Here is a 14,059-nt window from a genome sequence, read left to right as displayed (position 1 = left end):
TGCTATTACTAATATAAGACATTTTGTCTCTCTCAAAAAGAAAGCAGCTCTGTAAATGAGAATGAATGCCCCCTGTAAGACCATTTTTTATGATAGGATAACCTCTTAACTTTGGATTAAAACAGGACAAAGTAATTATTAGCTACAACACTAACTAACACACTACAGTATGTGCATTTTTTTTATAGTCATTGATTCTCTTGTCATTTTCAATGGGTAAAGAAATGCAAATATAATGCTTAGAGCAGATGTTATTTTTGCAATTTTCTGAAAATAAGTGAAAGACGTATTATATTACAGATAACAATTAAAATAACTTGTAACTTGATATTAGGGTGGTTTGTCACTGCATTTCATTCATTTTTAAATTCAGTGTGACTCAGTTGGTGTTAGTTTCTTCCCCAGAGCCTCTCTGTCTAATGACAAGGTGGGAACCAAACTGGGGTGACACTGCTGAACACAGTTTTTTATTATTTGTAGGTGTTTGTGATTAAATGCATTTATAAAACAATTGAACTCACCATTTTCCTGAAACAGCTCAGATGTGGAGAAGATCTCAAATGGACTGTATGACTCATATTAAAAGATTTTCTTTGTGAAAAACTGGTTTAAATCAAACTCAGTTATCTGTCAATAAGTCACTAATATGAAAAATTTCCATGCATATTTGTCCAATAGGCTACATGTATATCGGTTATACCTACAATTTGGTACCTTTTGAGCTTTGAAACTTTTGAAAAATAAAATAAGTCTCCCTTTCTCTTTGTATATTTAAAGTGTCTTTGTTTCATAAAATGGACATTTTAAAACGTTGTACAATGCCAAACCACATATTTACAGAAATAATAATGTTTTTTAAAAAGAAGTCTCTTATGCTCACCAAGGCTGCATTTATTTGATAAAAAATTCTGTCAAAATATTTAATAAATAAAATATTGTGAAATATTATTACAATTTAAAATAACTGTTTTTAAATGTTAATTCCTGTGATGTCAAAGTGGTGCTCAAGAAACATATTAATATATTAATATTATTATCAATTTTGAATATTTTTTTGGAAACCATGATTTATTTTTCAGAAGTAGAAAGTTCAAAAGAACAGCACTCACTTGAAATAGAAATCTTTTCTAACATTATTCATATTTGAAATAGAAATCTTTTCTAACATTATTCATATCTTTACTGTCACTTTTGATCAATTAAATGTGTCCTTGCTGAATAAAAGTATTAATTTCTTAAAAAAGAGACTTACTGATCTTTGAACATTTGAGTGTATAGGCCAATATAGTCTATATATCTACAGAGTCTACACACAAACACACACACACACACACACACACACAAATATATTATATATATGGGCAATATCAGTAGCTGTACGATATGGCTGTATATCAGCATGGTTGTGATTCGGCCTTAGGCAATTGATGGCACAAGTGTGTAAATAAATAAAAACAACAACGGAGTGTCTTTATAAACCCTCTTTTGTGAGGAACTACTTCCTTCCGCCACGGATTAAAATCTCGAATTGACAGTTTAACAGTTGAGCCCAAGCCTCCTTTACTAATTCTAAACCGTCACTTTAGAACTAGTAACGAAGGAACTTTGAGTCGCTTTATTGAAACTCATTGTAATATTATTATATTATATTATATTATATTATATTAGTATTACGAGAGAGAGATCTCCTGAGCGAGTGTTGTTACCTGCATCTAGCTGATATTCTTCAGGTCAATCTTATACTTATAATCACAAAATCAGTTTGAATGTCCGCTGAGGACATCTTTTGCGATATCTTTGGTTTTTTTTAACATTTAAGACATTCTCATGACAGCGCTAGTCAATGCATTTGTCAGTTGCGTCTCGTAAGATGTTTAAAGTAAACAACGTCCTTGTTTCCTTGTTTCAGTCCATTTCAATATTTAAAGTTTTGCGACTGACTGACTCACTCATCAAGACAGTCTTTGCCACCATCTCATGGTGTATTAATGTAACTTTCACTGAAGTCGAAATCACTAATGGACTCTTTCTCAATATATGGCATGTTATTTATAAATAATATTATTTATTGAACAATAATATTTAAATGAACAACAATAGCCATTATAACAGTATAAGAAGTGAAATAGGAAATAAACACAAGCAAACAGTTCCGTCAAACGTATAAGCAGCACTCTAGTTAGTACAGGATTTATGTAAATATAAAGTTATGAAACTTAATATAGCCCTTAAGCCAAATCTATTAGCTCTGAAACAAGTAATAGATTGATAAGACCAAAGATTGCCTGTTTGATATACCCAAAACGAATTATACCTCATGTTTAAACACTATCTACATAATAGCTAGCGGCAAATTCCCGAAGGACCGGCCAAGACGAAGCTGTTCTCTGCAGGTACATGAGCGCTGAACGGTCGCTGACAGACTGCAAATAGTTTACATATTTTCAAATAGTTTACATGTTTACATATTAATCGCATATCTGAGGTCTAAACAACTATATTCTCACCTAAAAAAGCCTTTAAACTACATTCCATTACAAAATAACAGCAGCATCTCTAAAAATATGGTGGATTTGCTCATCTGCCATGACACTCGCTGTGAGAACACTGACAGCGGAGTGATTCAAACAGTGAAACGGTTCCCTTGGCGATATTGGTAGAATATTGCATGGCTAGAAAGACCTCTCAGCCAATCAGATTTGAGAACCAGAAAGAACGGTTGTATAAACTTTTAGGCTATTCTGAGATTTTCAAAAAAACATCACTTTTATTTTACATCCCACAGTTTTATTTATAAGCTAGTTTCCTCATGGGGACCAAAAGTATCCCCACAAGGACATGGATTTTTGGGACTTTCTATAGACATAGGCTAATGATTTTTGTAATATCATTATGTCTATGGAAAGTTCCCATAAAACATGAAAACCCAATGCGTGTTTGTGTGTGACCCTGGTAAACCTTACATTTTGGGGACAAAATGTCCCAAAAAAATGTCCCCACAAAGATCCTTGTCCTTGTGTGGACATTTTTGGTCTCCATGATAAAAACAGCTTATAAATCACATTGTGTGATGAAAAATAAAAATGTCTATGGAATGCCCGCATAAAACATGAATACCCAACGTGTGTGTAAGACGAATTGAAGAACAGTTTTCTAATGACTCATTGAAACAGTTCTGATTTTCAGAACTGATATGCTAGAATCATTCGAACTTTCCAAAGCTGCTGATTAAACAGCAGCGTGTCAAAAGTTACCACAGCCTCGGGCTTCACCCTAAGAGGGCGTCACTGGGGGCGGAACGGGGGCGGGGCTTCGCGCCCAACTCTCCAGTGTGGATTCGCACTATCTCCACTGCTCGTCCAGACTCCAGACTTCACCTTCGCGCTCCGCACAGAACAACCCGCCTGATCCTTTCAACGCACTCAACCAGCGCCTTCTCTCGTTACTATCCAACAACTTCAGACGTGCATATCTCTGATATTCTCTTCGGACTGTATAGACGAGAGCCGGGGTTTTCTCTAAGGATGCAATCAGTTATCTACCTTTTCGGTGCCTTCATAGCAGTCCTTGTGTTTCCTCCAGGTATGTCAGTCAATTTATCATGAAAATTTTATAATCTCCTTCTCCCATTCTTTCATGTAACATCGCTGCCGTAATCGGAGACTTTTGTTGAACCGGTTCGTTCCTATAGTGACCATTCTACATTTTTAACTTCCTTATGTCAACATCAACAAGTGTTTATAATAGCCGTTGCCGCAGTTCGTTGGCAATCATTGCCATGTCATGTGTTAGACTTCTCATTTCTCCCACGTTAAGAACAAGAGGTCAGCTCTCCACCTGAAGAAGATTAAGCCGTCTGTGCGGACATTCACATTCATTCATTTTTATCACCAGCAGTAGGAGACTGTGATAAAGCTTTCAAACTTAAAGGTTTCTCAGTACAGAACAGTGAATACGAAGTGTTTCAAAGTTTAGACCGATGACTTGGCATGCGAGGAATATTGTTGATACTACGTGTTTATGTCTCTGTATCACACGCAGAAACATATAGAGCACTGAATACTGTGACATCACACCTGCGCGTGTTTCTGAAATCCCCATAGCTCTATTGTATGCGTCAGTCCCAAACAGAAAGTAAACACGGACCTTAAAGGGACAGTTTGCCCTAAACTGAAAGTCATTTCACCCATGAACATTTTCAAAAAATACCCTGGTCGGTCGTTTCCAGGACAATGAATGGTGCCCGATTCAGCCGCGAAACGTCAAAAAAGAACTTAAACCTCATAAAAGTAGTCCACACTGCTCGTGTGCGATGTAGCCTACAATAGGTTTGTGTGAGGAACAAACCGAAAAGAACTGTTGTTATTGAGTCAGTGAGAACTGGATCAATTTGATTGATGGACGAATCATTCAGATGGGGTTTTGTGAATTAGATCACTTGTCTGATTCATTGAGAAGATCTATAATAACACTTATTTTTTTGGCCTGTTTCTCACAAAAAGCTATTGTATGTCGCCAGAGGACTATATGTTGTCTTTGGACTACTTTTATGGTGATTTTGGGGCATGTTTGAAGCTTTATCGCTCCAGTACGGTACCTATTCTTTCTAATCGCATAGAAAAAATCGCAGGACATCCTTCATTCAGCCTGTTTTTTTTGTTTTGTTTTGTTTGTTTTTTTGCAAATGAAAGAAAATCATACGGATTTTTGAATATGATACATCATTTTAACAGTGTAATGCACTATCCTTTTAATAAGCGACTGCATTATTTTGGATCGTGCATGGCTGTTGTTCTGTGTGCTCAAATTATTAGAAGTTAATCAGTAGCCTAAATAAAGTCTAGGGGATTTTGAGACGCGCGCGAACAGCGCTGACCGGCTTGAATCTTCTTTGAGCGCGTGTGCGCTATGTGTGTGCGCGCGCTATGTGAGAGAGAGAAAGAAAGCGAGCGCGTGCGTGCTCACGAGAGGTTGCGGAGGTGGAGTGCGGTGTTACAAATTCAGTCATTTGACTGGTGTATGGTTTTGACAGTGTCAAATACTTGTTTGCTCATCAAAATTTATCTGATATGTCTTTATTCTTCTTCATATAGGCTACTAAGCTATGTTAAGGCGGTAAAGTGATTGATTACTTTGAGGTACTGGCTGCTGTACCTCAAAGTCTTTTTAAAATGTTTTTCTCGAATAATGGCCCACTAAAGATGCGTGCTCCTATCTATCTATCTATCTATCTATCTATCTATCTGATAGAGAGAGATATGGAGAAATAAGGCTTTATTATTTATCTATTTATTTATTTGGCTCCTATATGGGTAGTCTTCACATTCGTTGATTAAATGATTATTACACACCCATCTTTTTCAAAACGAATGTTTCTAATAAGTAACTAGATTAGAACGTTTGGGTGTGCAGTTCACATTGTAGAACAAAACGTCAGAGTATCGTCAAGTTATGTTTACTAAAGGCTTTATTTTACTCATAAATTGAAAACCCCCATTATAAAACCCCATAGGAAAATATTGAGGGAACCAGCAGTGAATTCTGGGTTTTGACATTATCTCTGCACCACTCTATTTGTGAACTACTCATATTTTGTCTAAAAATATTTTTTTTTACTATATTAGGTATGTAACAATGTGCCATGTATAGTCCATAATGGGAAATTTGTTAAAATCAAATCAAATGTGTTCAGCATGAAATTAAGGAAGCTCAGTCACACAGCAGGAAAATGAACATCATGTGACATTTTCCAAAAATAACACTTGTTTGTCAGCCTGTTTACAGAACTTAATTTCATTTTATTGTGTGACAAAGAATATGTTGTTGATTATAAAGAATGCACTGAACTGCACTGGAAATTCATTGGAAAATACAGTTTGAGTGAAGATTCTGTTCAGGCTATTGTTTTGGGATCCTGTGCTATATGTGATGGGTGTGGTTCATGTTCTTCCCTGAGGAACCAAGTACCCCCCCCCCCCCCCCCCCCCCCCCCACACACACACACAAACACAGACATTGCTTTAAGCCACGTAGGCGGTTTCTAAGAGTTCTCCACTACCCCAACCTACCCCAAACAAACACACACACACACACACACACACACACACAACCCATAGCCTTTACTCAAAGGGTATTTGCTGTTATGACCCTCTGGCTCTTTTTGGTTGTGTGTTGGAAAGGTCAGTTTCTATGAAGTGCTGTCAGCAGGAGACTGATCACTTATATGCAAACAGGTAAAGAAAAGCACCTCTGCTGTCTTTGTGAGCTCAGTCATTGGATCATATGCTCTAGATGTATTTTATAGCAAAAAACTGTTCTATAAAGCCTACTGAATACATTATTTAATTTGTCGATTAAATAACCTAGCTGATGAAACTATTCCTTATTCTGATTAAGAAGAATTTTTACTCTCATCTGAAAGCTGAATGATTAAAGCACTGATGAATATGGACTAGATTTAATAGCATGCATGAAAATATTTAATAAATCATCATAATATTTTAAATAAAAGAGTTTATTTAAGGTGAATTTGTAAAAATGCACTCTTGGAAATTTCCTGTTAGGTTACACCAGGATTACGTCTATGTTTACACATCAGTGATGTCACTCTGAATGACGTTTGACCATGAGGAGGAACTGGAACTCTCTTTGTTTAGCACGAGAGATGGAAAAACCTAATTACATTAAGACTGACGCTAAACCGCATCTACACCAGGAAATCCCTCATCTGATCATTTAAGCATTCACGCGAAAGATTCATGCCATCGTGGCCTGATGGGGGAATATTTTGTCATTGTTTATTGGCAGGCAAGGGCTTGAGCTGATTAATGTCAGTTCCACTTAGATATCAAACAGGAAAACGCATGTAGTGAAAAGAGAATTCTAATTCATATTTGCATATTCATTTAGTTCAAGCCTAACTATGGCACTGCTTTCAGGAACAGCCAATGGGAGCATATGGTGAAAGCTAATTTTATAGCTTTAGGGCTTTGTTTGTCTCAAATGGTGGGAAGAGGAGGAAAAAAAATGGCATAGGCTAAGTGAACAGTGTTTTATGCTAAAATGATTGTGGGTATTATGCTGAAATTATTGGATTTAGGTTTGGAGGAGACAGGCAGTTAAGGTTTCCGAATGTGCTTTTGACCAAACATTTAAATGGTTTGAAGTGCTGAGGCCATTATGTCATCATTTATTCATATTTAAATTCCCTCCCGACCGCTCGCATACATGTATGCTCCATCGCAGGCTTTTACAGTAAATTACTCAAGTCGTGTTGGACCAAGCATCTGCTGTCCCATAAACACATGCACACACACACATATACATTATCCCTCCTTGTGAGTCTTTCTTGTCCATCAAATGCACTCCCCATTTGCTAATGGATTAATTGAAGCATTGCGAAGAAGGAAGACCTGCTGTCTGCACCGCCCAAAATGGCCTCCTGAGACTACACTCAGTCTTATCTACTCATCTGGTCCCACACCCCTCCCTTTTGCCACATAATCAAAGGGAATACTTACATTAGGTTTGTGTACGTAGTCTGACGGACTGTTAAAACGCCTTTTACCAAGATTGCTGGTTGATAAAAGCCAGTTGGTGGTCTTAAGTGCTGCGTCGAGGGAATATTGTTCTCTTTCTTTAATACTGTTATGCATATAATCAGTGTAGCGATGCACAGCAGGGAGACACAAGTGCGAAGCTTCTGAGATAAGCTTTAAATGAGAGCGCTAACTTTTGCGTGCTGTACACAATAACGTAATTTTCACAGCAGCATTCTCATCTACACCAAATATGCAAGTAGCAACAACATTTAATTCAAGTTCTCCTGGTGGCTGTCCTGCTTTTCACCAAGAAAAATCCAAGGCTGCGTGTTTTCAGATCAATATCCGTCATAGAACAACTCGCATACAAGACTTTTGGCTCGCAATCAGAATGCGGAAAGCTGATTAAATGTGCCGATTGGACTAGTTTATCTGCATTTATTTATTAATATTAATGATTCTTGCAGACTTCAGCGTCTGGCAGCCTGAGAGGATGCAAGTCAGAACATTAATGACTGGCAAACAGATCATCTTGAGTTTAATGGGATTGTTTAAAGAGCCATAACTGACTCTTTTGGGCCACTCTTGCTCATTTATGGGCGGGTGGTATAAATATATTGATGTGGCAGTCAATGAAAGGGTCCGGGCATGGCTATCGATCAGACAAGCATCCAATTATTTCTACACAATGTGTTTTTTAACATGCGCTCTTTGGCGGTAACTCAAGAGTGTGGTTAGTCGGTCCACGACGAGGCCACCCCGGTCTGTTCAATATAGTTTTAGCAGCAATTAGGTGGCAGTTGGAATGTTATTTATAAGTTTGCTTATAGTGCAAGAGTCATAAGTCACCCTTTCTATGGGGTTGTCGTATCGATCAGTTTAGAGATCACAGTGTAGAGCCAATTTGAGTGTGTTTAGTGCTTGTGCTTATGAAATGTACATGGCGTTTTGATCCGAGACACTTTAAGCCATATGTTTTGAGGTCGATAATACCCCCCAGAAAAGGATTTACATACATCAGGTTGCTCGTTCACTTGTAGTGGTTAATGGTGGTCCGGCGGATATTATTTCATCAATGTCAAATGTTTGTCCTGGCATTTAGATCCATCTACAAAAGGTTGCGAGTTGTAGCGGCCCTTAGCCCGTCTCCCTCCCGCCAAATCACATTCTGTCAAATATCCATCAGAGGCTTTGAGCGCTTCAATTCAAGCTGACATTCAAAGCCACACAACCTTTCTGGCAGCCATGGAGACGCACGATAACCGGATTCCCATTCTGGGTCCGTCGCTTTGATGCTGTCTGTGATGTGCAGATTGCATTTCTCCATGTGTGAGGAGACGTTCCTGCCTGCCACTCTCGCCTCTTTAAGTGATGCTTTGAACCCAAAAGGGCATGACAGAGGAAGGCAAAGTTTTTTCCCCTCTCTTAAATCTGTTCCGGATAGAGTGAGAGAGAGAGGCGGATGGAAAGAAGGTTAGAGTGCCCATGAGCTCCATGTGTTAGGGACAGGATCTCCCAGAGCTGTCAGTGTGAATGAGGAAGCACTGATGTTGGTTAAATCTATTAAAGGTAATGTGGGCTGAACCGTAAATTTGACGGGTGGAGGCCCTATTCAGAGAGACATTCAGCGCAAACAATGCGGGTGGAAGAAATGGTCTGAAGTCTAGCCTTTAAAGCTTTAATTGCTCTTTTAGCAGGTTCACAATGCGCCTATTAGTTTGAAAGCATTTCTTTTTCAGATTCGAGCATAAGGTTGCAGCATTTAGGCTTGAATTGAGAATGCCTTTTAAATTCCAATTACAGTTTGCATTATAATTTAGGAAAGTGGAATTAAAATTCACATAACTTTACTTTTAAACTTTCTAGTTAAAGGGATAGTTCACCCAAAAATGAAAATTCTTTTATGTACTCACCCTTATGTTTAAAACCTGTAAAACGTTTGTTCCGTGGAACAAAAAAGACGATATTTTGAAAAGACTTTCATTACGGGACAAAAACATTCTTCAAAATACCTTCCTTTATATTCCTCAGAAGAAAGAAAGTCACATAAGTTTAGAATAACATGAGGCCAAGTAAATTATGTATATATTTATAAATAATGTATGTGTGTGTGTGTGGTTCAGGACAGGTATACCCTACATTATGGGGACAAAATGTCCTCACAAAGATGGCAATATCCGAAATCCTTGTCCTTGTGGGGTCATTTTTTGGTCCCCATGGGGAAAACAGCTTATAAATCACACTAAGTGATGTTTTTTGAAAATGTAAAAATGCAGAAAGTGTTCTATGATGGGTAGGTTTAGGGGTTAGAGAGTTAGGGTTAGGGGATAGAATATAAAAATCTTTATGTCTATGGAATGTCCCCAAAAAAACATGGAAACCCAACATTGAGTGTGTGTGTATGTGTCATACTTAATTAATAAAACAACTAGGGTGGAAGAACACTTAATTTCCCAGAATACATTACCTGTGTTGAATTTCTCTGAGTTGCAATTTAGTCCTCTTTCTGTCATTCCAATTTAATGTCCTTTGTAGTGAGGCAGGGTGACACAGTCAATAGTGTGAACAAAAAAAAACCCTAACCCTCATGTCTTATGACACTTCTGTGGGACACAAAAAAACCCACTGAGGTTTTGTGATTCACAGAAGAAAGAAAATCATACACTTTTGGAATGACATGAGAGTGAGTAAATGACAAAATTTTAAATCGAATTTAAAATGCAACCCTGTCAGTGTTGGGAAATAACTCCCACAGAAAGGAGCTATGCATAGTAGAGTTTCAACTGTGGCAAAGTTTGCCACTAAAAGAGGAAGTGGGGGCTTTTGAAGTCATTAGGTCCGTTTCAGATGTATGTCATCTGTCTTTATCATGTGGTTTATCTGAGAACATAGCTCTAATGAAAAAAGGTCAAATGTTATTCCTGCTAACAATTTAGTGGCCTCCTCCCTCATGTTCACATGCCTTTTTAGCACCTCACACTAAATCAAGCTCAGACCCAATGAATTGTTGTCTTTATGCACCCAAGTAATAAATTATACTGGATATGTGATTTAAAAGGGTTACTGGTGGGAGTAAAAGGGAGGATGAATGAATGAGGCTGCGGTCGGATGAGAGTATGTTTAAAAAAAAGAGATGAAAACCTTGAACCCAAATCTCAGAGAAGGAAGTTCAAAAGCAAATTCATGTTGCCCACTAAAATCACGTATAGGAGTATCCATTAAGAGTTCTCAAACAAAAGGGTTCCCAAAGATGCATAGCATATAGAATCAATTGCGACTCAATTTATTATTCCCTTTTTGAATTTCCAAAACCGCTTTGCCGCATGACTTTACATGCAATAGTCGGATAGCACCGGATTTTTGACAGGTTAAACATTCAGTAAACCTCATGGTGAAAATGATTAGGGCAGGCAGCCGACCCGCTCCACTCCCGAGAGGCAGGGGAAGAAGCATCCTCTCATGCGATAAATTAGTTCCAGCTCTTGCGGGCTGGAGGAGCTCCCTCAGAGCGCCGTGTTGTTTCAGCGTGCACCGTTCTAATGCGATTTTAAAAGGTTGAAAGTTGGAGTAGAGGTAAATGGTTGATTATGTACACACAACCGGTGCACAGCTGCTTCGGTTCACATTGAGGGGAAAAGAAGCTTGCTTTTTTTTACCCCTCTTCATGAGCCTGTTTCAGCACATCGAGACTGGTGGCCTGAGGGGCTGTTGTGACGCCTCCCAAAATTCCTGTGTTCACGAGCGGGTCTTTATCTTTCTCTTCACATGCAAATTTGAAGATTTTTTTACACTATCTGCACTAAATTTGTTGCTGCTTTTATGATGGGAATGCCACAGAGAGCAGGATAAAGCAACAGTCTTCCCTAGCGGATCTTCGTCTTTCGTCTTTGCTCCGTCTTTCCACTCTTAGTTGTCTTTTGAGGGAAAGTTTAGGACGGATCCGTCTCTCTATTTATTCAATAAATCCCACCTCTGGGTGTTTGCCCTTTTCTCTCCCTCCCTCCCTCTCCTCAAAATCCCTTGTTTCTTTATTCATCTTGTCTGACAGCACTTTCTGCATTCAGCACAAATTGATTTATTTACCATCCAGAAGGGTCAAGTACAATGGGCCCTATGTTAAAAGTCTTGTAGATGTGTGCGGAGGAAAACCAAGAGCGTGCTACACTGAATATCAAGTCTAAGGAGGCTGTGGTCTTTAGAGAGCCATCAGAAAAGAAATATCTCAAAGACCTCAGTAAGGTCTGCCATTTTGTCTCCACTTTGCTATGCTAATACCAATACAATCAGCCCAGTGTTAAAAGTTTCATAGATGTGCGTGGAGAAAAAACTAAAACTTTGCTACGTTGAATATCAAGTCTAAAGAGGCTGTGCTCTTTTTGAAAGCCATTGGAAACGAAAATTACTTGTTGTATATCTCAAAGACCCTCGTAAGCTTCGATGTCCCAGTAGTCTGCCATTTTGTCACCACATGGCCTCCACTTTGCTATACTAATACCAATACAATGGGCCCAATGTTAAAAGTTTCGTAGATGTGCACGGAGAAAATGCGAAAAAAACTTTGCTATTGCTGAATATTGAGTCTGAGGAGTCTGTTCTCTTTTTGAAAGTCATTGGAAAAGAAAATTACTTGAGTTATATATCTCAAAGACCCCCGTAGGCTTACGATGTACCGGTAGTCTGCCATTTTGTCACCCCATGGCCTCCGCTTGCTATGCTAATAATGCTATTGACCTGTCCTGTAATTTTCCTCACAGCAAATGAGGCAAATGCACATCCAACATTAACCTCGAAAGAAATGGGTTGTAGCAGCTAAAAGCCATGATTTTTACCTATAAAATGGCTGCTTTCTAATAGCAGGGCTAACTATTCTGTTCGAAGTGCTCATATTAGCCATTATTTGAACTAAAAGCCACAATAGAATAGATGTGCGATAGAAAGAAACAGGAAAGGGAAGAAAAAAGATTGCAGTCAGTTTTTTTTTTAATACGCTAATCAACCACTGTATATTTTCGACTGGTCCTAATTTAACATTTTTAACATATCCAACAGCTGTTCATTCAAATACAGTGATATATTTGGGATTTATTTATAAATGTACACATCCAGTGCACTTTAAGGAGTCCACTCCATCTTCTGAAGTGCCATTTTAGTGACATCAGGCTGTGATATGTCTGAGAGAAAGTCTGTTGCTGTCTGCTAGCAACATGCTGAAAGCTTGGGGTGATAGCACACTAAATTTAACCACAAGCTGACCAACTTCCACTTCTTTTTTACATCCTTATTTGGAAGTACCTGTGAGCACATTCATAGCAGTCGGAGATAACACCATTCTTGGGAGGTTTTCGAGTGGTTATCGTAGATCTCTTACTAAAGGTATTTAAGCTAAAAGCCTGCGCCTTTGGTGTTCCCAACATTTCAGGTGGATGATTTGCAGGTGAAGAGTTTTAATTCCTTTTCTTGCTCCTCATCTCACTCTATCCCTCTCGTTGGGGCTGCACACACACTTTCAGAAAAGATTTCTTAAAGTGTGTTCCTTGGAGATAAGAGGCAATGTATTTTTCTCTGGGCAGTGCACTAATCTTCTGCTGTTCTATATATAGGAGACACAAGCTAAAGTATTTGTTTGATTCAGGCCCATGCAGTGGTCTCATGACCACATTTCAGATGTCATTTAATGAAATTGACCTACGAAACACAAGGTTCCTCACACTAACAAAAAACTTGAAATACAAGGGCTGAATTTCCCCTTTCTATTTCTGTCTGATACTAAGCAAGTTCACAAAAACAGCTTAGGAAATTTCAAAACCTCTGGTAGCCCTTCAGGCAGGCACTCTTCAGATTTTGGTAGCTCGAATTGAATTAACTAGCCTGAATAAAACAACTTTTTTTTTATGTAGAAAATTTGATAGGAGTCGAAACATTTTCAAGACACAAATATCAACAATCATATAGCCTACTGTATAAAATAATCAAATTACAATCATCAATACAAATATGCAGTTGGTTCTAACTGAACTGGACTTCCTGTGTGCTTGGTTTACTTTTAGTATGTTTTTTGCAGATAGCGTTCATTCTGGAAAAGACGCTACAGACTGGGCACCAATGCACTTCTTGTGATGCAGGGTTTTGTCATGGTTTTTGATGGGTTTTTTTATAAAATTATTGGTTCCAGTGACAAAAGCACTCGTCGAGTCAGAAATTGTGGGGAACTGACAACACACCCGACAGAACATTGTGTTGTTTACCTTGTCATGTTCCAGCCACGGAAATTCTTTTGTTCATCAAACCAAAAAGCTGCACTTTCTTTTCACCTCATAGTCTGATTTTTCGGAACTCTTGAACTTTGAGGTGGTCTGAAGGCTGTCCCTTCTTCTTCATTTTGATCTGTCTTTTTTGGCTGAGTGGAATTGAAATACCTTTTGGTATCCTGACTGGAAGACACAATAGCCCCGAGACGTCGGGCTACCAATTTTGCGAGCCCTGAAGAAGTTTGTCTTTTTCCGAAGCAAGAGCTTAGA

The 14,059-nt window shown here is 38.4% G+C and overlaps 1 protein-coding gene across 4 annotated transcripts in view; it reads left to right on the top strand.

Annotated features, from left to right (window-relative positions):
- Positions 1-3,331: 3,331 nt before the first annotated feature.
- alcama (activated leukocyte cell adhesion molecule a) overlaps positions 3,332-14,059 on the top strand; it is a 74,060-nt gene continuing 63,332 nt past the window's right edge. For all 4 annotated transcript variants that reach the window (XM_051909276.1, XM_051909274.1, XM_051909275.1 and 1 more), the window contains exon 1: positions 3,332-3,582. In XM_051909276.1, the coding sequence (XP_051765236.1) occupies positions 3,525-3,582 (58 nt within the window). In that variant the 5' untranslated portion in view covers positions 3,332-3,524. The remainder of the gene's footprint in view (positions 3,583-14,059) is intronic.

Source organism: Ctenopharyngodon idella, chromosome 10, assembly GCF_019924925.1.
Source record: "Ctenopharyngodon idella isolate HZGC_01 chromosome 10, HZGC01, whole genome shotgun sequence".
Taxonomy (NCBI): Eukaryota; Metazoa; Chordata; class Actinopteri; order Cypriniformes; family Xenocyprididae; genus Ctenopharyngodon; species Ctenopharyngodon idella.
Note: the sequence above shows the minus strand (reverse complement) of the source record. Positions and strands in the feature narration are given on the sequence as shown.